At 34.5% G+C, this 22,489-nt stretch overlaps 1 protein-coding gene across 1 annotated transcript; it reads right to left on the reverse strand.

The window, feature by feature from the left end:
- Nucleotides 1-336: 336 nt before the first annotated feature.
- LOC116307097 (cullin-3) lies at nucleotides 337-22,466 on the reverse strand. Its single transcript, XM_089034280.1, has 26 exons — nucleotides 22,185-22,466; nucleotides 20,628-20,737; nucleotides 17,440-17,527; nucleotides 17,217-17,330; nucleotides 16,300-16,371; nucleotides 14,897-14,985; nucleotides 13,986-14,100; nucleotides 13,739-13,792; nucleotides 12,917-12,994; nucleotides 12,715-12,811; nucleotides 11,974-12,125; nucleotides 11,524-11,610; nucleotides 11,339-11,428; nucleotides 9,470-9,538; nucleotides 8,044-8,145; nucleotides 6,651-6,758; nucleotides 6,354-6,478; nucleotides 6,093-6,144; nucleotides 5,648-5,689; nucleotides 5,350-5,445; nucleotides 4,729-4,846; nucleotides 3,945-4,013; nucleotides 3,645-3,717; nucleotides 3,475-3,544; nucleotides 3,189-3,295; nucleotides 337-1,513 (listed from the first exon to the last, which is right to left on the reverse strand). Exons 1-26 carry the CDS (start codon nucleotides 22,233-22,235, stop codon nucleotides 1,489-1,491), a joined length of 2,253 nt encoding a protein of 750 aa, XP_088890406.1. The 5' UTR covers nucleotides 22,236-22,466; the 3' UTR covers nucleotides 337-1,488.
- Between the last annotated feature and the right edge of the window lie 23 nt (nucleotides 22,467-22,489).

The raw sequence follows: 22,489 nt of genomic DNA on the forward strand, positions 1-22,489 counted from the left end.
GACTTAGCGCCCTATCTTGGACCTATCGTCAGGGGTCAAGATGCAAGATAGCGAAGGAAATCGACGTGTTTCAAGACTCTTAGGCCCAGGTTGGGTCTGAGTTAGGGCGTGGGTCATGTTATTTTATGTTCTCATTCTTGGGGCCACATTACTTTGTGCATTTGAAAGAACAGGGCCACAAGAAAATATGCCATGGAAAATGAAAATTACTTTTTCGCTTGTTTGGCAATTCGTTTTGTTGTTTATCAATCAATTTAGATAGCGTTAGCCTTACGTTAGGATACTGGTGAGATATACCGCCCGCAGTCAATCAGAAAGCACGATTTTTAGGATACGGGAAGGCAGAAATTATAAATTTTATTCGGTGAAGGTACTGGCAGCCAAAGCCCGATGTTAAACCGATCACATGACCGTATATGGCCATATGCTCTAAATGGTTATTAAAATAATGACCTCAACAAAGGAAGCAATTCACCAATTGAAATTGAACTTTTTATCTACATTACTGTCTATTTCTATCTTGAATAGTGCATGGCTTGTAAGGAAGGGCAAATTTAATGCCCATTTAAACGCGCCTCTCTGTTTACAAGAAAGAACATTGTTAATAAAAACGCAAAATATCAACAGCAGAGATACAAACAGTGAAACGCGTTGGGTGTTTCGTCCATCTGCACTACAATGGAGAAGTTTTATCGATGAGCGCCATATACCAACACCTTGAACACCATTTACTCGTTCATTGCGTCAAGATGGATCTGTCCTCCTTCCGTCACAAACAATTAATGATCCACGGCAATATGATTGCTACCGAAAAATTTATTTACATTGTGAAGATAACGCATCGGTAAGAGGATACTAAGGGAACGGTCATTATTCATCGCCTTGGGGATGTGCTTGGAGTATTTTGTGGTGATCACGTTTTTTAGACAACTGGGTCCGGTTGTACGAAGGGTGGATAAAGTTATTGGATAACACTATTGACTTATCCACTGGATCAGGATTCGCGCTATCCACCCTTCCCACAACCGGGCCCTGGAGAGAGAATCAGGTAAATATTGACATGACTCATATCTCTTTTGGAGATAATCTTTATGATGTTACAGCAAATCTCTTCCGAACCCCCTTAGGTGATACACATTGACCGATCGCTAATTACGACCATCAATGACTTGGTGAACTGGTCCATTCCACAGATATAAAAAGACCAAACTTCCACTATCCAAACAGAGATAACAAGGAGAACAAACTTCCCAGATAACCAAAATGATGGTGATAATGCGATCGTAATGATGACGATGATGAAAGTAGCGAGGATATATGATGATGACGATGGAAGTGGTGAAGATGTAATTATGAAGATGGCTTGAAGAAAAAGAACATCCTCGATTTATTACAAGGTGTCTTCTCATGTTCCAATAATCCAATGGCCTCAAAATTCTGAGTGCATATGGTCCTTGTGGAGGTAATCTTTCATTCAGCTTGTTCTCATTATGCCACATAAAGGTAGACTTTTCTGTTTTAAAAGAGAAAGAGGAAAAAGAAACCCAAGAAAATTAGAACAAAAATTCCCAATAACAACGGCCCCAACAATATACCCAATTTACTATTTTCCCATTTGAGCCGGCGTGTCATTCCTTTGAGTACCGTTTCCTTGTTTAAGGACATTCGTGGACAAATTATGATCTTTTGAAAACTTGGCATAACATACCCGATTTTTTATTTATTTTTGGTAAACGCTGAACCGTATACTCAAGAGAGTGACAAGTGGGAAAACATTATGCCTAGGTGTATTAGGTCCCATTGCTTCTTTATTTGTAAGCTGTCTACCACTCTCTCACTCGAAGATTCTGCATTAGAAAAGTTTAAAAGCAAACACTCCCCCAACGCTTACCCCCCACACCTTGTAGGCTTAATGCTCATAAGGTAACTGGCTACTTTTGGAAAAATTTAAACTATTTTCAAAACTACGATGCCTTGAAGTAAAATTTAATGCTGATTCCAAATATGAAAAGAAAAATGGGGTGTCATGACCTTGTTTTCGAGATAATCAGTATTTAATGGATGCCTAGGCGAGAGTTTTCGAAGCAAAAATTGCATCACCGGAAATGTTCTGGAAAAAAACTAATAAGATAATAGTTATAATAATATAATTATAACATCTTGGTTTAGAGAGCGATACGTGACATTTGCCAACTTAGCACTAATAAGTTTGTGTCCCTCTATGTTAAATGTCTCTAAGACCGCCATTTTACGTGCTCATCCGAGCCACCGAGAAGGTCTAACCATTTGCAGCACCTCCTACATAGATATTTCAAGAATCCGAGTGTGAGTCCGGCCGATTAATTGCAAAAAGGAGTTTACGATCAAATTTGTCACATTGACAATAGTAAAGTTTCAAAGTTTCGTAGAAATTGCCCATAAACTGACGAAGATATGAATTTTTGAAACCAAGCATTTTTGCAAAGAAATGTATGCTACTCGTTTTCATGTATTTCACATATATTTCTTTATAGAAATTTTACAAAAATACTTGGATTAGTTTAGATCTGTATTTCGAGATGATTGGTGTGATGTAAAATCAAGGACATTACGATTTTGATGATAGAAAAGCCTTCGATTTCAACTAAACTAGCATCTATCAGTATAAAGCTCAGCTTATGTGTAGTAAGTGTGTGAAATATCACGTTCAATTTAAGTCTGTAGCGGGAGTTAAGGCTGGTTCACACTTGCGACAGAATCGGAAGCAGAATCGTAATAGGAGCTTAGGATCTAGTGTCAACCAATAATCGGAGTCGGAATCGGAAGCAGAAGGGCGACGGTAGCGGAATCGGAAGGATCACAAGGTTTTCTTTTTCTTCCGACTCCGATTCCGATTATGACGCTTATGGATCAGTGTGAACCTAAGAATCGGAATCGGAATCGGAAGCAATGACAGAGCTCTTACCCAAGCCATTCTGAGCAGAATGATGGCGGCAACTATGGGAACAACAAAGGAAGCGAGCGCCGAAGCGATTCGATTCACACTAAATGTAAGCTGCTTGCGATTCCGATTCCGCTTCCGACTCCGACGCTAACCTTACAACGCTAGTGTGAACCAGCCTTTATAGCCGTTTCAATTCAAGTACCCGCGCACTCTGAATACTGGGTCGAGTCAGCTTAACTCTGGAAGTTTGTCAGGAAGTTCTTACCTGTCCTCTGGTGTTCGAGTAAGATATTCCCTTTCGATAAGTCCTTCTATCCTTTTCTTGATAACTTGTGGACTTGGAAGAAAGCGGGCTCGAAGTTGTTCCGTTACCTTAAACGGCAACATAAACCAATTAAAAAAAAAGAAAAAAATCGGAAAGACAATCGTATTTGTCCAGTCGTATTCAACTCGGACATCCCGCCTGTTGTTTGTTGGCGTCAAAATTTGGCCAATCCCTAGAATGTTTACACAAGCATGGCTCTATGAAACGAGAGTTTTAAGCTACTCACCTCTGCGACTAGTAAGTTGTGCGGTCTCTTTTTCCTAGCTTTCATTACACGAACAATCGCCGCCTCAATTCTTTGACAGAGTTAAGAAATGTTATTTTAATAAACGTTATATTTATTTATTCATTTCAACTGAAGAAGAGTAACAGATGCAGATGTCTAAGTAAGGATACTCATGTTTTCTATCTTCATCGACTTTCGATCTTGTCTCCTTGCGTTCTGGTTCCGATTCGCCTTTGGCAAGCACTTCGATTAAATAAAGATAATAAATCAGCTGTTTTGGTTTTACTTACAGATACCGAGAGGACTGCTAGGACCGTCTTTACATGAATGTAGGGTCCATGACTCGATGGGGAATGGGTAGCTGTTTTGCTTTTGGTGTCCACAGGAGAAAAAACCTGTTGCTAAGCCCCAGGTTGACCCTACATGAAGGAATGAAGGATAAAAGAGAGCGCAGTAACTTCAATACTCACCAGTTTGTATTTTAACTCTAAAAAGCTTAGAGGTGAACTGGTCGTTGATGCAGAACATATCTGTGGGTGCTGTTCAAATAATTCATGCCATTAGAGAATACGTTAAACATCATCTTTATTGATTTTAACCAAAAGGGATAAATAGATAAATTACAAATTACAAAATAAATAAATTACAAAATAAATAAATAGATAAACAAATAAATGAATAAACAGATAACTAAAAATAAATAAATAATTAATTAATTAAAAATTTCTACATTTCGCGTATCCACGAGATAAAAATTATACGTCTAATTTAAAACCAGCAGCAACTGGCTGTTGTTTTGAGTGAGAATTTCGGCGACTTAACTAGAAATGGTAAGGTATGGCGTGGCATGGTATGGCATGGCATGGTAAGGCATGGCATAGCATGGTAAGGCATGGCATGGTAAGGCATGGTATGGCATGGTATGGCATGGTATGGCATGGCATGGTATGGTACGCGTCGTGCTTCTCTTAACATTTCTCTAGCGTTTTGCAAAACCCCTGCACGCGCGCACGTTTTATTTCTTTATTTTTAACCAAAGCTATGTAGATAAGCTGTTTGTGATAAGCTGTTTGTGATGAACTATTTGTAATGACGACGACAACGAGTTGCCATTAAGGCTATGAATATGTGGTTAATACCTCGATTCTCAGTGCTTAACTTTTACTTAATGCAGCCATTAACGAAACAAAATAACTATTTATCTATTTATATAATCTATAAGATGTCTGTATACTCTAATAATGTATAACTTACCCATCTCCTTGCCTTTAGGCTCTTTGATAAGCACTCTCTGAGTTGCTTTACCACAAGCAAACGACTGCAGAGCTCGATTAAGATCTCGTTCTGGTATTAGACTGTCTTGTGCTATTTCCTGTAATCATGTAAATTGGATAAATTGACATTTCTAGGAAAGTCTTTGAAAACACAGCATACATCGTGGGCCGTTTTCAATGAAACTTTAGTTGAAACCTGAAACTTTTTATTTTGTGGTAGCCTAAAAGCCATTCATTTGTAGAAAATTCATTGGTGAGTAAAAGTGTAGAATAGTGCTGCCCATTGACTTGTCAGCCAATCCCAGCCATTATCCCCCCCCCCCCCCCCCCCAGGCAATTATCCGACCGACAATCCAACATCACCTAACCAAATTATGGTTGACAGGTCAATGGGGGTGCTATTTTACACTTTTACTCCATGGGTGCATGGGACTTCTGATGCCTTTCAACGAATACCAAAGTATATTTATTAGCTAACGCCCATGAAGTTTTTAATCCTATTTTCTTTCCTTTCTGCTCCCTCTTTCCTTTTACTACTTAATTTCTTCAATAACCTTATTACCAATATACAGGTATGTCAACTCAGCTAACAGGACATTACCTCATAGGTCAGTTTTTCCTTTGAATTAAAGAGCATCAGAATACACATTTGATACGAAGACACTTGGAATATGTGCTTTCGTTGCTGGGGGTCATCCTAAAAACAAAATCCTCTCAACATTAGATATGCTACCTAAGCCAAGTAAAGGAAACACAAAATTAACATTTTGATGTGTGATTCAGTTGTAAGCCAGGGAGGAAGACATTATTATTGCTGAAATTTAGTGACGTGCTGCTATGCAACATTACTGTAATTTTAGTATCTATAATGCAGACTATTATTTGTCTGTTATACTAACCTTTTTAAGGGGAGGAAATGTAGCATAAAGTTCAGCAGTGCCCTAAAACAAAACAAAACAAAACAACATGATGGTTTAGCAATGCACTGGCGCAGGGAAAGGGGGGCTACTTCCAGGTATAGAAAGATTGGGACTTGACGAGTCTTGTCCAGGTGGATGTGGCAACTTTACCTCAGGCCTAAAACTAGGTACCAACCAATAGCTAGATACCAAAAACGCCCAGGAGTCAAAGGGTTAATATAATTTCATGTATCTTATTACCTGACATACCTGACAAACACCTTAAGAGGTAACACCTAACTCTCTCTGGTGGATTTGTGACACCCTTAGTGGTGCCAAATCCCAGATGTGGAACCCTGGAAGGCATGATAAATACCCCCACCACTTTCCAATTGGAGTTCCCCTTTCCCCTCCCCTTCCCTCCCCATGGTGCATATTGACTTACTAGTTGTGGTTGCAATGTTAGTTGTCTTCCACTGTGACATCCTAAATAGAACCTGGTTCAAGTAAAAAGGAAATAGTTTATTTTGATTTTTTAGAACACAGTTGTTTTTACTTTGTTTTTATCTTACAGTAGGTTCTACCCAGCTACAGCATATAATGATATACAATCATTCTGTACACTTTATATGATTTTGGATTCACTAACAATTTGGACTGGTATGATACCATTAATTAGCTTGTATCATGAGCACAAAAAGTTTACCTTTTAAAACAGTCAAAAGCATGCTGAGCTTGAGGTGGCACATTACATTTATGGTTGCCAGCTTGGGTTGGCCAGAATCCTGTAGTTAGTACTCTTACCGTCAGGTCAATTCCCACTAAGTTGATCTTTAAAAAATACCAACAATATAAATGCATCACATCATCTTACTTTAGTAACTCCTCACCCACTGTAATAGTAACTGGATATCAAAGTCTTCAAAACAAGATTACCCCCTTGATAATCATTATCATTGAACAGATATTTTCAATAAAACTAATTTTAAAAATGATTACTCACTTGATTGTTGGAAACATGCTGCCTGAATTCTTCATTAGTTGAGTGGGATACAGTCATGTCTTTAAACATGCCTTCTAGTTTAGATGTGAACTGACAACCACATTCAGTCTAGAGAGAGGGAGGCACAGGTAAGATGCAATGCCTTCAACATTTATTGGAACCCATTAAAAAAACTTAAAAACTTGAACTAACTACAACAATCATGATAGTTATGTAAGCCCTCTGGACATCTTCAACTAGAGAATCTATATCAATATTCTATTTTATTTATAAGAAGGTGTTATCTACCATCCATCCTTCAAGTGCTAAAAAACTATAAAACTATTCTCGATTATCTAAAGGATGAATAGCACAAAAATCTTCCAAAATTTAATTCTGCTGAAACATCTTTTACTTGTACTGAAGGTAAATTTGATTAACTTATTAGAGAAAGTAATCGCTAACCAAGCGACGCCGGCGCTGATTGGCACAGAAAGGGCAGCTGTAAACACTCAGAGCTTAAAGCTGATTCAAACCAGAAAGACTGTTGGTTGGAAAGGACATTTATTTTTAAGATAAATGAGCCCTAATTAGTATCTATTTAGAAACAATCATACTATACTGATCAGTGAACTCTTTAATGTCTACGAATAAGTGAAACAAACACACTGATATACAATCCAATCCGTCTGTCCTAGCGCCCTTGAATGGACGTATGAACACAAAATTAAAATAATGGAGTTAGAGTTTATTACTATCCAAAAAGTAGTAGGCACATGCGCTTTATAAGCGCCTTTTTTCAATACTAAACAGACATCAGATTTACAATAAACATTTTGGAAACCTTGAGTATGATAATGATTATTTTTAAAAACTGTTTGCACGAACCAGTCAAAATTTTTAATGAAGCCTGGGGTGACGTCACAGTCAGTAACATACTGGAAACATAAACCTTCATTACTTAAATAACTTACAATATACTGAAAGTATTGTATCAGGGGTTAGATGCACTTTAACTTGAGCAGAAAATTGTTATGTGATTTTAGCAGTTCATTATAGTTCACAAGAGTGAGTTAGAGATATATCGAAAAATTTTCCAATGTTGTAATTTATTGGATGGTGCCTAAAAATGTTTGATCCATTTGTTTCTATGGAGAGTGCTGATTGGATATTTATAATAGAATGTCAAAATAACCTCAAAGTGTTCATGGTTCCCATTCCCCGTACTGTAAGTTGTTACATAATTATTTCCAGGTTCAACTGTTCACAAAAACCGCTAAAATAAATCAAAAAATGTTCTTCATAATTTAACTTCCATGACATTCATGAGTCACCTGTAGCCTGATCTTGCTAGTACACAGTTTACCACAACCTTCTAGTTTATTGAAGTAAAAGAGAATTGTTATTGACAAACCTTTAGTTTAGAGATCATATTTTTCTCAGAATCATCTGAAATACTCTTTTGTAACAGCAGTCTTTTAGCCAAGTGTTGTTTATAGTACCTTTCAAATACATCCTAAGAAAGGAAAATTCAAAATTAAATAGAATTGGTGAAGTATTAGACAAGAAAAAGGAAAAAAAATTATCATAATAAATTGACAGTTAATTACAACTCCCAACATGAAAGCTTATGCTACTTTGGGAGTCATCCACAATTATCTATTATACTCTTTTTTCTTTTAACTCAAACTGTTTAATACTTTGTACAAGTGTATACTTTGTATTGACACCATATTATTTCTTTGCATTTGGCCTAGGATGCATCGTTTTCATGCTACTCACTAAGCCATGCCCCAATTTTGAACTTAGGTGAACTTAATACACGGCTAACTAACATATAACACAGCCGAGTAGCTGTTCTTTTTTTATGAATTAAATTTAATAAAAATAATATTTATTGAAGATAAACAAAGCCACAGAGTGATTAACAGAAGGTTCCTCCTAACAAAAGTAAACTAATATAACCATAAAAATGAAAAGAAAAAAAAAGGTGACTCCCTACAGTATTTTTCGGACCATACCAGTCCTATCACTTTATCCAGCTTATTGATAGTCTTAATCTGCATGTATGGATTTGATTTTTGAACCAGCTTTAAAACTAAGATGAAGGTTTTGAATAATGTTAATTTTAGTTTGATTGACTTTACCTTGGCAACAATAAACAAATATCAATAACAATAAATAAAAATAATAAAAACAATAAATTGGTTTTGTCATATATCTACAAAACAAGAGCAGGTCTAGACAAGCGGTTAACGACATCATTAACTGCTAACTAAGGCAGAGCAATTGTAACTATCAGATAATCAATCTTTGATTTTGAGGACACTCAGGACAAAGGAAATTCCAACAAAAGCACTACATGAAGGTCCTGAGCTTATAATCTTGCTATTGTTATCGTTGCAGTATAAATATGACCAATCTGACTCTATTCTTCACTTGACTCTGAAGATGACTTCCACTCAGGTTGTCGAAACATCAGTCACATCAAACAGTCCTTCTCAGGATTACATCCACCCGGGTAATCATAATACTTCGATAAACATTCATTCTCCTGGGTTCAGACCGTACTATACAATACTCTTGACTTTGGTCAAATTCTGACTCCCAATGGATTAAAATGATAGGTATGGCCCGAAAAATACTTTGGGGGGTCACCTTAAACATCATATCAAATATCATAAGAAAATTATTAAATATACGAAATATACAAAATATTATAAAAAAATATATATACAAAATATAATTAAAAGAGTGGCTAAGACAGAAATATATGTCTAAAAAACAAATAACAAATAATATTCTAATACATGATAAAGAAATAAATCTACAGAAAGTACCTTTTCCTGTAAAAACCTAAACAAAACCATGCATTTATCTAGAATAGCTTCCACTTCTTGTTCTGAATACTGTTAAAAACAAAACATAAATATATATACATATATGAAATTAGCAAAGCCCAAAATAGATAGATTGGAACCTCTATAATACCTAAAGTCTGTTGTACCTATATATCTGTCTGTTGTATGGAGGTAAACTCGATCCCTCTTTTCCTTCCTAACTCAGGGGGGCAAGTTAAGTGCTCAGCATGTAGGAAGAGGAAAAGAAGGGACTGTTGACAACTCTCAGAGAAATGAATTAATGCCCCTTTTTCACACTTATCAAATACTGTCTGCTTCAGACACTTTTATTGATAAAATTAAATATATATTAATGGTTTTATTTTATCAATGAGGGTGGTTAGCCTGTGAATAAATGTATGATCAAGATTACTACAGTAGTATTCTGCTTGATCTAGAGTACATTACCATGGTAACCAGTCATGACACCCCCTGACCATGATGCCCCCAGTATATACCATGACAACCCATTTAATATTTACAATCAGGTCCTTCGAATTCATCACATGCATAAACCAACCCATCTGCAAAGAATCTGCTTCCACTTTGTTTGTAAATTAATAATATTGTTTTTCCTTATTTACTATGGCATCACAGAAAAATGTATTTTGATTCTCTTATGAAGGTGATCAGTTATGTAGGGATGTCCAAAGAATTTAAAAAAAAACAACGTTTACAGTAAGAAATAATTTACATTTTTAGTTTGAAATACATGACCATTTAGTAATGTTTTATAAAGTTGTTTCATAAGCTTGACAATAGACGACTTGCACTAACAAGTCACGTGACCCCATCCCCCTTAAAACGAGCAAATGAGTCAAATTGAACTCCAGAAATGAAACGAGCATCTCAAATTTAGTAAGAGGGTGAAGTTTCAGCTCGAAATGTTGACTATAGAAGAAATGACATTAAAAGATTTGTATGGAAAAAGTGTTGGCTGGTAAGTTTTTGCCTTCCAGTGCATTTACCCATATAAATCTTCTTAAAACATTTGATTTTATATCCAATACCATTTCTCCTGTTTCGCTTATTATGAGTTGAAACTCCGCCTCCCTACTAATGCTGAGATGCTTTCTTCATTTCTGTTTTTTATTTTGACAAAACTACTCGTTTTAAGGGAGGTAGGGTCACGTGACCTGTTAGTGCAAGTCGTCTATTTCTCATTATTACAATATTGAAGAACTGCAACGTTTTTCAATAATGTTTTCTAAATTACACCTCAAATCAATATTTAAACATTCTGTGGGGTGTCATGTTATCACAGACTGGGGGCATCATGATATATGCTGGGGAGATCATGGTATATACTGGGGGCATCAAGGTTGTGGCATCATAGTCAGGGGGGCATCATAACATCATACATTACCTTTCCACCATGACAGCTCACTGACAGATCAATCATTTTCAACCAATGGGAATTTCGATTTGCATGGGCAAGGTTCAATTTATTTCTTTGTGTGTTGTCCACAACCCCTACCTTTCCTCTCCGTGCAACCAAGTTAGGGAAAAAATGGGGCTCTACTAAGTTTGGAGGGAAACGAGTGACTCTTAACAGTCTATATAGAGGTGTCCATAAGAAAAGGTTCCAAGGTATTAATATTTATATTAACATTGGCATACCATCACACTTTTTCTCAAGGCAATTTATGTAATTTTTCATCTTTTTGTTGCATTTAATTTTTAAACTTTTAGCTGGCCATTCTTGCTCATCCTCACATCTTTTCTACATTTTCTTTTGTAATTCTGTTTTGTCCTTCTGAGGTTTTCAAAATCTTTCAGGAAATTCAATGAAAAGATCAACTAACTTACTCCTTTGACACCTTTCTTCAGTTTGTCATCAATGAAAAGAGACAAAAACTCTGGTGATCTACTATTGAGATTCAAAAAAAATTCAAATTCCTGTGAACAAGAAAACAAGGGTTAGCAGTCTATTAATTATAACTTAAAATACTGTACATTTTAAAAATTTCTCCTAAAAATAATTAGATACATACTGCTCCTATAGCTTGCTTGAATAACTTAACATTGTTGAAGCCATTATGGAGGAAATGATCAAACCTGTCCTTCAGATTCAAAAGATTCTAAAAGAAAACAAAGTCAAATAAGCAATTGTTTGTCGGCATCACTAAAACAAGGAACCAACAGATGAGACTGAACCACCAGAAACACTCAAGATATATGAAATACAAACATGTATCATTACAAAACATTTTTATCATACATTGTCTTGCTGAATGCTATTATCATGAAACAGATTGCCACACTCAACAGGCACTATTGTGAGTTCTACTTTCTACAGAAGTTCACATGAAAATAGGTTTGGGTTGTTCCTTGAAAGGGAAACTGTTATCAACATGAGAACTGCCTTCTCCACATCTTTGCTCTATTAACCAAAGCTCAAGCCAAAATTATTTTACAAAATATAATTGGTATTCTCTGCTTACCTGAATACATGGGATAGGGTTTTTAGAACATTCATTATCTTCATCAGCCATGATAGCTTTTCCTTGTTCTCTAAGATACCCTCTCATACAATCACATATGGTTTTCAGTCCATCCTTGACTCGAGAGAATAATCTATACATTCTTGCCAAATCTGGAGTATCAGTAAAGTAGAACATTGTAAGGAATGAAGTTATGATAAAAATAGGAATTTCTCATATCACTCATTAAACTGTACATACATCTCAATGCATTTCAAAATATTTAATTTCCATAACAATGATGATGATGGTGATGATGATGATGATGATTATATTATGATAACAGTTTATAACAGTTTATTCATTTTCGTTTTAACTTTGAAATTACATCTTCATCTGCTGCAGGTTACATCATGTCCTCCAAAATTATCTTTTTCTTACTGATGAATTAGAGTTTGACATCAGTGATAATTTATTCCTAATCGATAAATTTACTTAATCACTAATTTACTAAATTACAAATGTTCTATTCTTTTATGACAACCATCTTGCAAGTAGGTGTATATGAGAGTTGTATATGAGAGTTGCCTGTTAGTGATCTCTCCTATGCTTTGAGGCTTTTTCTCTTGGTTCTCACAAAAAATATCTAATTTGATGTGGTGTTGAGTGGTTTAATCATGAGCCTCTGGCTTGGGAGACTGACCAATTACTCTCAGTCTGCATGTTTGACATAAAAATAATAATTTGGTCAGACAAGCTTACCATCAATTTTGTTATGTTTAAGCATATGGATCACTCCTGAGTTCTCCATGTCTACAATAGTTTTCATATGTTTACGGATTAATTCCTCTTCTACGACCTGTAAACAACACCATTATCAATTAGTTGTTCTGTTTTTACAGTAACATTGATTGAAAATGAGAATGAACTAGTGTATTTTTCAAATCCAAAATAAATAGCATACTTTTACAATAGCTTCCTCTGTACTTGGGTCAAGATAATGTTTGGCTCTTTCAGACTCTTCATTTATTCTTTGTTCAACCTTTCAATTGAAAACAAACAGCATATTTATCTTTAGTGTGCTTGAAGTATTTTCAAAAGCTGATTATGTACTTTAAGGATACACAGCACAAAATTTGTTTCAAAAAATTAAGCTCAATATTTAACAAAGGAAATATTTGAAAAAAAAGGAGTTTCCAATCAATAGTCTCATAAGGTGTTGCTTTGCCGATCAAGGTCTTTCAATCCAGGCCAAAAACAGCAAGCCAGATATTTGATCATAGTGACACTTTAAGGAAATTAAAATGTGTAGTTCCAGAAATTATCCATACCCACCCCACATAGGAATTTGGAATTTCCGAAGGGTTGGGGGGTCAGAGAAAGAACAAAAATTACAGAGTTTGTATGGAAGAAAATTGGAATTCCCAGGGGTGGGGAGGGGGTGTCTTAAAAAAATTCCTCCATGTATGGATAATTTTTGGAACCACACAATGTATTATCATTTCACCAGAAGTTTTAGTCTAAAGATAAATTATCTAAAGAGCAATTTCTGTAAAAAAAACACCATCACATTAAAAAAAGAATAGAAAAATAGAACACAGACAAATGGTAACTATGGAAATAAATAAATAAATAAATAATATGATCATCAATAATATGATCGTTCAATAAACTTGCAGATCGTATTTTATCAGGTCAAAAAACACTCGGCTACGCCTTGTGTCTTAAAATCCTGATAAAACACTCCTGCGAGTTTAGTAAACAGTACTTCTAATCACACACTTACTTTCTGTATATATATAGATGCACTGTTTTCTGCTAAAAACTTTTGACCTTCCATCTAAATTGAAAAATATTTAAAACATTTATCAGATACTGAAATGGAAAAGAGCTTTATGAACCACATCTTTAATTAACATACATATTAATACATTAACCTAGATATTTCAAACCCCATACCAGGAACCATAAAGGGTCCAAAAAATAAACACAACATGAAAATGATAAAGTAAAAATGTTTAAGTATTCTTGACCTTGTAGAACTCTGCTGATTCTTCTAAGAAGGGGGTTTCAAAGTCCTCTTCATACACATGTCTTGAATCTATACCAAGGATCATCAACATCTGACAGGCATTCCTAATGGCCATCCTGGAATAAGACAAACAACATTATCAGTAAAAGGTTCCCATGAATATGGAAGTTGGTTACATAATCATTTACATGGGAGAACTTTGTTATAATAATATTATGAAAACCTTCAATCTCATCAGCGTCATAATAAAAACTATTCATCATAATGGGTAGTCCCAGAAAATATTTATATATATATATATATATGGATTGCATTTTGGAAATCCAGAAAAGGGGATTATAAAATCAAGCATTCCGAAGGAGAGGGAGAGTATCTTGGTTTGCAATTTTTGAAGGGAAGGAAGGAGAGTTGTTTTTGAAATATTAAATTTGAAAAGAGCAGATAAAGCAGCTGATCTTTGTAATTTCCATCGCATCGTAGTCTTTCGATCTCATTGTAGTTTCTCACTGTATATTAAATATGTTATAAAATAACGTAAATCTTCAAACTAAGCTGCAGCCTCAAAAGACCTTTTAATCTTACATTGCAACCTCCATGTTTCTTAAATGATTGGGAAGATGGCAAAAATTCAAAAAATGTCGTTTATAGCTGCCATTAAAAGTTCTGTTTCACTTTATTGAGCATTGTTTGTCAATAGAAGCAAGAGAAAATGTTTAATATCAAAGATATGTAATGATAAGAATCATTTTCCCAATTTGTGCATGGAAATGTATGGACTTTGTTGCCACAGAGTTGAAACCTTATTGTAAAAGATATCTGGAGACCTGTTATAGCCATCACCATTACCATCACAATTTAAATGTTGCAATGAAAAAGATTTAAGTTATTTATATCATACAACGAATAAATCACCTGTCAACAACTTCACCCTTTCTTTCTTTTCTTACTAGAGTTAATAAAGTTTGACAAAGGTGATCTCTGATATTGCCATATCTTACAACCTGTTGATTAGCAAAACATAATGAAATTAGAGCAAAGAAATAAAAATTAATATAAACTAGTCATTGTTACCAGGTAGAAAGTGAAATGCTGCGAGTTAGCATTACGAATAATATTGGTTGTGACAGTGCTTGATCATTTTATCTGTGGCTACTGCCAAACTTAAGGTTTTCTCTGACCGTTTTCATTGGTGGCAAATTTACAGCCATAAATGCCACAGGAAGCCCATCACCCAATCCACAAACTAAGAGTCTGGGATGCCTGTGGTGCCATGTGGATCAGGCAACCCACAAGAATAGATTCCAATATATGAGATTCAAACACAGATACAAGCATTTTCCTTTTTTAAAGCCATAATTTGGCCTTCTAATACAAAAAATGCATAATTATTGGTTGTGAAAGTATTCATTAAAGCTGAATGTAAAATGAAATATGGTGCCTTGTTTTCATGCTTATCACTGATAATCCTTACCCAGTAAAACAGACCCTTCCACAGCTTTTTCTAACTCTTGATGTGAGCAAGTTAGCAAAAAATTGATTAAGGCTATTTGGCAGAGCACCTCAAATTTAGACAAATTGCCAAGTTAGAGGGTGATAAGGTTGGAAAATGGGGAAAATATAGCTCTGTAAAATTGCAAAATTTGTTTTCATGGTGGGAGGCAAAATCGTTTTTCCCGCCATACAAACGTCTGTTAACTTTTGTGACTTTGAATGGCTATATTTTGCCTGTTTCCAATACATCATTCTCAAACTTGGTCAATTTTCTAATTTTGAGGCACTTTTCCCAATATTATCAATGGATTTTTGCTAACTAGTCCATGTAAAAAGTTGAAAAAACCCTGTTTGGTTTTCTAATTTTGAGGCATTTTTCCAACATCAATGGATTTTTGCTAAATTGTCTAACAGTTGAAAAAAAGGTGGAAGGCTCTCTTCATTGAAACTTACTGACCATTTGTTTTTTCGGTTTGGTTTGTGCCTCAAACTAAAAAGGCAATAGGACTTTTGTGCAACAATTGGTCACGTGACCCTATCCCCTTAAAAGTACAAGTTGTCAAAATGAACATCAGAAATGGAAAGAGCATCTCTTTACCATTCACAGAAAAAGAAATTTAGGCACTGCATAAAAGTTGAGCTCCCATTGTTTACTTTGAAATAACCAGGAACCCAGTGGTGTACGAAAATGGACAAACATACATAGGTAGGTACATACGTATGTATCAACTCCATGGGTTACCAATTTTTTTAAGTATATTGCTCCACTCGCAGGTGCTATAAGCTCTAGTAATATGTTAAACAACTTTTGACAAGAAATTTACCTTATCTCGAAAAAGAATCAGCCCTAGGTTATATACATTATCAACACCATTCTGTTGAACATAGACACGGTCCTAGAAAGAAAACACAGTCATTCAATGGAGAACTTTAAAGGAATATAAGACATGTGTGTAAAAGAATGAATATCTAATGAACAAAGACATTAATTAAAAAACCAAGAAACTCTTTTTTAGCTTTAGTAATTCGCGTATGAGCCTACTGACCAAATTTGGCTGAAATGAGTTGAATACAGCATGGAGAATGAGTGTGCAAAAGTTCATGGTTTTCTGAAAAACTCTCCTCTGAGAAAATGTAAAGTTCGGTTTGAAGGGGATAAATCTATATAATTTACATACTTGGTGGGATTATCAGTGACACCTTTTAGCCAAAAAAAAAAAAAAAAACACAGCAAGCTATTCGATCCTGAAGTTCACAGCAAGTGATAAATAAGATACGTCTCGGTTTGTATACATATCGTGACAGTTCCTGTCGTCACGGCAACACCTTCGATCTGTCATTTAAAAATAAGTTTTGCCCAACTAATAAAATTTATTAGTTGGGCAAAACTTATTTTTAAATGACAGATCGAAGGTGTTGCCGTGATGACAGGAACTGTCACGATATGTATATCTTAAAATAATTTGTTCAAAAAAGGAAAGATCTTCCTTTCAGCAATTATTTAAGGTATTTTTCAAAAAATTGAACATCTAGAGTAATTTTGTGTCCCTTGAACAGCTATCCTATTCAACCTAGGGGCTTTAAAATCAAATTATAAAAATATTTCTAATTAATTCCTATTCGTTATTTTGTTATTTTTATGACAATTCTTGCAATTAAACTAATAATTAAAAAACAATACTTGTTGAAGCCAAGGATATACAGTAGATAGATAGGTAATCATTTGTGGATCATTTCTTACCATGTACATTAGGATATCTCTTATCATAACCATTGATGTCTGGTGATCATTCCATGCTGCATTCAAGGTATCTAAGAAATTGTTACTTAAAGAGGCTACGACCTCCTTGCGAATCTGTGAAAATTGAGTCAGCAAATAATTGTTAATTAGACCCTTGTATACAATTTAATAATTCAATATTATTTATTGATACCCCAAGTCCAATACTCTAAAGTTCAATCACCTTTTCTTCCAGATGCTCTGTTACTACTTGCTTTAATCCATTATATAACCGTTCCCCATGTTTGTGTAATACCATAGTGTAAGCATTTCTAAGAAACAATAAAATCATTAAAAAATTTATAGAACACTTAACAAAATTACTCGACTCTGATTGGTCGAGAGGAGTACAATAAAATTGTAGTGTTAATTGTACTCCGTAGGAGTACCGAATTAAGTCTCTATGGCAACACGGCCAAAACAATGTCAAAACAATTATTTTCTATCATTTTGTACTTAAAAAACATATAAATAAAATTTTAAAGCCGTAAGAACTAATCTTTTTTATGCATTTCAGTTGTGCGATGGACTGAACATCGGCCGCCAAATAGACAAAGTTGAACAGCGTCGCTCCTCATTTTTTACACTGAAATTTTGTTGAGTGAACTATAAACAAAAAATCACACAATCTTCTCGTACAATTTGGAATTAATAGACACTCATAATGTTTTGAAAGTTCTTTAATTGCACTCGCCTTTCCAAATTGTACTCGAGATCGTGCGATTTCCTATACAAATTATTTAGAATGTATGGTCTACTGTAATCTGCGAAACAAAACAAGTTGACAGGGATCTTCTATCAAGAGAAAAAAATCTTGTTAGTACATTCTGGAACTTCAGCATTCTTTAGGCCAACAGAAAGTCAAACAAGAGTAAAATCTTTCGATGTTATCATCTCTGTTCAAACAATTTTGTTTGCATTCTAATTCATTTTGATTTAGATTTTGAACAGATTTAAGCAGTAAGCTGAACTATATCTGTTGTAATTTGTGATGAACCCATGCAGCAAGTAGGGAAGGAAGGAACCCTCCTTCTCTCAAAGAATAGACAGTCTAAGACTGCATGTGGTTACTGTTAGTCCTGTCATACATATTGCATAATGATGTGGATATGAACAGCTGAAAATGTGATGCTTTTTGCTCATATTGAAACCTTGTTCTTCCTACTGATCTTCACTTGTTAGTGCAAAAAATACTACTTCGAGTAGCTCAATCAAAGCATGGGTACAGTAGTTAAATTGTTAAATCAAAATCGTGTATTTGTCATGACATTTGAAAAATTCTTAAACTCCTGGTTGACCTACTGCTTTAAGCCTTTCCTGAAGTAAACAAAAAAATAATCAGGTAGAGACTAGATAAACTAGTTAACTGCATCGGTGTTAGGAATAGAACAGTAGGAAAATTGATTTAACTTAATACACCGTATGGTTTGTGATGTTTAGAAACTGACGTTTTGGATGTTAGTCCATCGTCGGAATAAATATGAAAAAAATAATCAGCTCAGTCTTTTTTAATTATTATCTTATAATTAAGCAGATTTTCTTTACAGGCAGGCTCAGTCTTGAATTGCAGTAGTCAACAAAATAGACCATTGATAGACATTTACTTCTATCACTTGATATGCAATATTTAGAAATATTTAGCATATTTTAGAGTCTAATTTATTCAAAATGCAGATTTTCATTGTACTATCATAGAAAACCAAATTTTATGCGTAATTTGTGATTCCACATGTGAAATTTCACTTTTTCCATGGTGACGTGAATTCTCCTTTCCAAAACAAAATGGAGTCCATCTGCTTGAGACCCGCAAGACAAGGAAAACAATTATTGCTATTATTGAGAAAGTCAACAGAGAATTTAAATGTATAAAAACAGTATGGCCAGAAAGTATTTTAAAACTGGTGTGAAGCAAAAAAGTGAGAAAATCCTGGAAAACTTAGAGCCAGACAAGGTTTTATGGTAGAAACTAGAGCTTCTGTAAAGAATAGTCATTTGCAAAAATAATAAAACTTTCGTGTGGTCTTAATTTTTGTATTCCAAAAAAGAACAAAAAACATGCTTAATCTTTGACTGATTTTTTTTATCTTCATCAATAAGGGTCTTCCCTGCCACAATTTGTTCTTTATGATATTCATTGCTAATCAAATGGTAACTTGTGAAATTAGAGATAAATTTCACTTGCGTTTGTCAAATCTACATAATTTGCTGAGCCTACTTTGTTTTAACTGAATGTGTTAAATTTATTTACGATTTCACTTGTCGCTATGTTATTACATATACTAATTCTGACCAAATACATGCTGATTTTTATGATTGGAAAAGAATTGACAAAATTCTGCCAATCATAATGTTCAAAATAGCAGCCTGCTGCTGGTTTTCGCCTGCAATTTCAGCACCACAACCAAAATTACAAAATTTAATAAAGAAATGAAGTGATTCTGATCAATAAATTACGACTATTTACAACAATTTCCTACAGTACATCCTAAAGTAAAGTTATGCTCTTCAACACATGCTCAGCACTGCATCCCAGATCCATTGCAGCAGAATCCTAATTTCTTTTATACATGTGGTATTGGGCCTTATTATGAGAAGCTTTTAATAGCTAAATCTGAGAGTAACTTTGTGTAACGTTTGTAAGCAAGACAATTGATAATCATTTAAATATTGACCGTCTAACACCTTACAGAGTGAGTGAATGAGAAAGTGACACATTTGCATATTCAAACCCCCTACATTAGAACTTTTCCCCACAACGGTGGTTAGAAATTCTAATGAGTTTGCTAATATGCTAATGAGCTACATACAGTAATTAAATCAAATATTCAGTCTCAACTGTTATAGCAAGCTGGTACAGTATATTGTCACTTCTACTTAAAGATTTGTAATTCATAAACATTGCTGTTGAATAAAACTATAAAAATCATGTAACACTTTTTAGTGAGCTTTTAGAGAAGTGAACTCGTTGGTGCTGTTAGTGGCCTATCTCCGGCTTCTCAGAAGTTTCATAGGTAAGATAGCGTTAATAGTTTTGTAAGCACGTTTTAGAATGGCGAGCTTTTTAACATTTTAAGATAACATTTTTTAATACAAATCTTTAAGATTATTTCTTTGAATTTAGCAGGCTGTACAGGACGCAGCTCATTAGCATATTAGCAAACTCATTAGAATTTCTAACCCCGGTTGTGGGAAAGCGTTCTAATAACTCGTTTCTATGCTTCGTGTATCCACAAGTTAAAAACTAGTATCCAGGGTCTTGTAACAATTGTGAAGAACTCCTTGTTGATTTTTTGCCCAACAATCAACAATGCATGTAAGCAACATTTTTTAGAACCTCAAATATATGTGTCTTTTGGTTTGTGCAAAACCTACCTATATAATTCTTCAAAGCTAAGACCACTGTTATTCTTCTTTTGGATTTCTTGGATGGCATTTTTCAGTAGATTCCAGATATCCTCCACATACTTTTCATCCATTGTCATCTAGGATACACAGGCCATATGTAAACAAGTTAGTAATAATATAAACATTGCATATATATCTACAGTGTTCATGTATCTACACAAACTGTTATAGCTCTTATAGTTTTTTCGGTTAGATTGTAACTAATAAAATAAGTGATTTTTTTTTCTTTTTTGCAATTTCGCTTCATATATATTTATCATTATTTTAGATCTTTTTTTCAAACTATCAATTTGCAATATTGATTCTTATAAATTTATTTTCATTTTAGATCTTTTTTGTAAACTATCACTGACTAGCATTGACTCTATGACTCTCAATGCCTATAAGTCAACAGGCTATTCGAGCTTGAGGAAGTTGCTAACTAGAAGTGCAATGTTTTTTCAATAATGCAACATGTACAGTGTTGGTTATTTTAATTCTCAAAATCAGGTCATTTTAAATAAACATTTTATAAGGCTTCGTGACAGCAAGATAAGGTTAACAGAGTACAATTAGAAAGGAAATAAGAACTTACTGTGCAGCTTATAAAATCCCACCAAGCCCAGAAACATTTAAATAATTTATTCAAATATGTACTTCCACATGAATTTTTACAATATAAAAGTAAAAAAATTACTACTATTACAATACATCAACATAAAATATTACAAAATTAAAGAAAGCATCAAAGAATATAAAAACAACTTAAAAGTTTTGGTACATTAGCGGATAAATTCATATTCATAAGCCATCGACAGCCATGATAGTTCAGGATATATCCAATAGTGACAAAAATTTTCCACAAATGCAAAGTAAAGAATCCGATTTCTAGAATAAATGACAGGTTTGTGTCTCGTAGATACGAAACCTTTCTACGGTATATATTGATAGCCATAATGCCTTAATATCAAATAAATCTCCATATTTAGTCATCTTGGTGAGACAATTTATTGTACTGTATAATTAGGAAACAAAAACAACAAATCTCTCTGTTATATAGTTATCAAGTACAAGAATCGTAAAGGTCTATTTCTGAATGACTTAACATTTCAGGGAATTCAAGTTTGACTGATGTACAGGTATCGTTTGTTAGGATTTACAATTGAAAAAAATGCAAAGCCAGGCGTCGAAGGCCACTTTTTGCACGGCTTTCAGACTTTTTGCAAAAACAACGAAACCACAGACGATAAAGAATAAAAACAATAACACTCTCGATTTGTTTCTGTTAGGACAGAAAAGAGAATGAACGCATAAAAGGAGAAAAAAATATAGGTTTTCGCCAGGTTGCTGATGGCCAACAGGTATAACACTGTATGCCTCATATTTGAGAGCTGGATTCCAAACCCAACCGACTTACTAAGTCTCTTCTGCCTTTGAATTTGCCTTCTTCGCCACAAACTTACTCAACCCACCTCTACATACAAGCAATTTATGAGCATCTCTAAAATATCAATCAAAATAAGCCTAGAAGTGCCAAAAACTTACCGGAAACGCCCGGATCCGCATCTTCGTCTTCTTGTCTGCTCGCATACTCATGGCGGCTGATGTAAGGGACAAAAATCCTTGCCTGCTATAAATTTCCGTTAGTCTTCAATCGAAAACCAGCGATATTTTTTGCTGTATGGTTCTCTTATCTTGCAGTATGAGCGCGTTGTTAGCCTAGGGATGACATTTTTTGGCAAATAAAACGAAATTTAGCGAAAGAAACCCATTCTTTCTTGCTTTACGATGGTCGAGGACCGCCATTTATATATCCCAAGATGCTTTTGGACATGACGTCAACCAGGCTC

Source organism: Actinia tenebrosa, unplaced genomic scaffold (assembly GCF_029948245.1).
Source record: "Actinia tenebrosa isolate PJP-AT-01 unplaced genomic scaffold, QUT_ActTen_1.0 PGA_scaffold2__45_contigs__length_23673736, whole genome shotgun sequence".
NCBI classification, from domain to species: Eukaryota; Metazoa; Cnidaria; class Anthozoa; order Actiniaria; family Actiniidae; genus Actinia; species Actinia tenebrosa.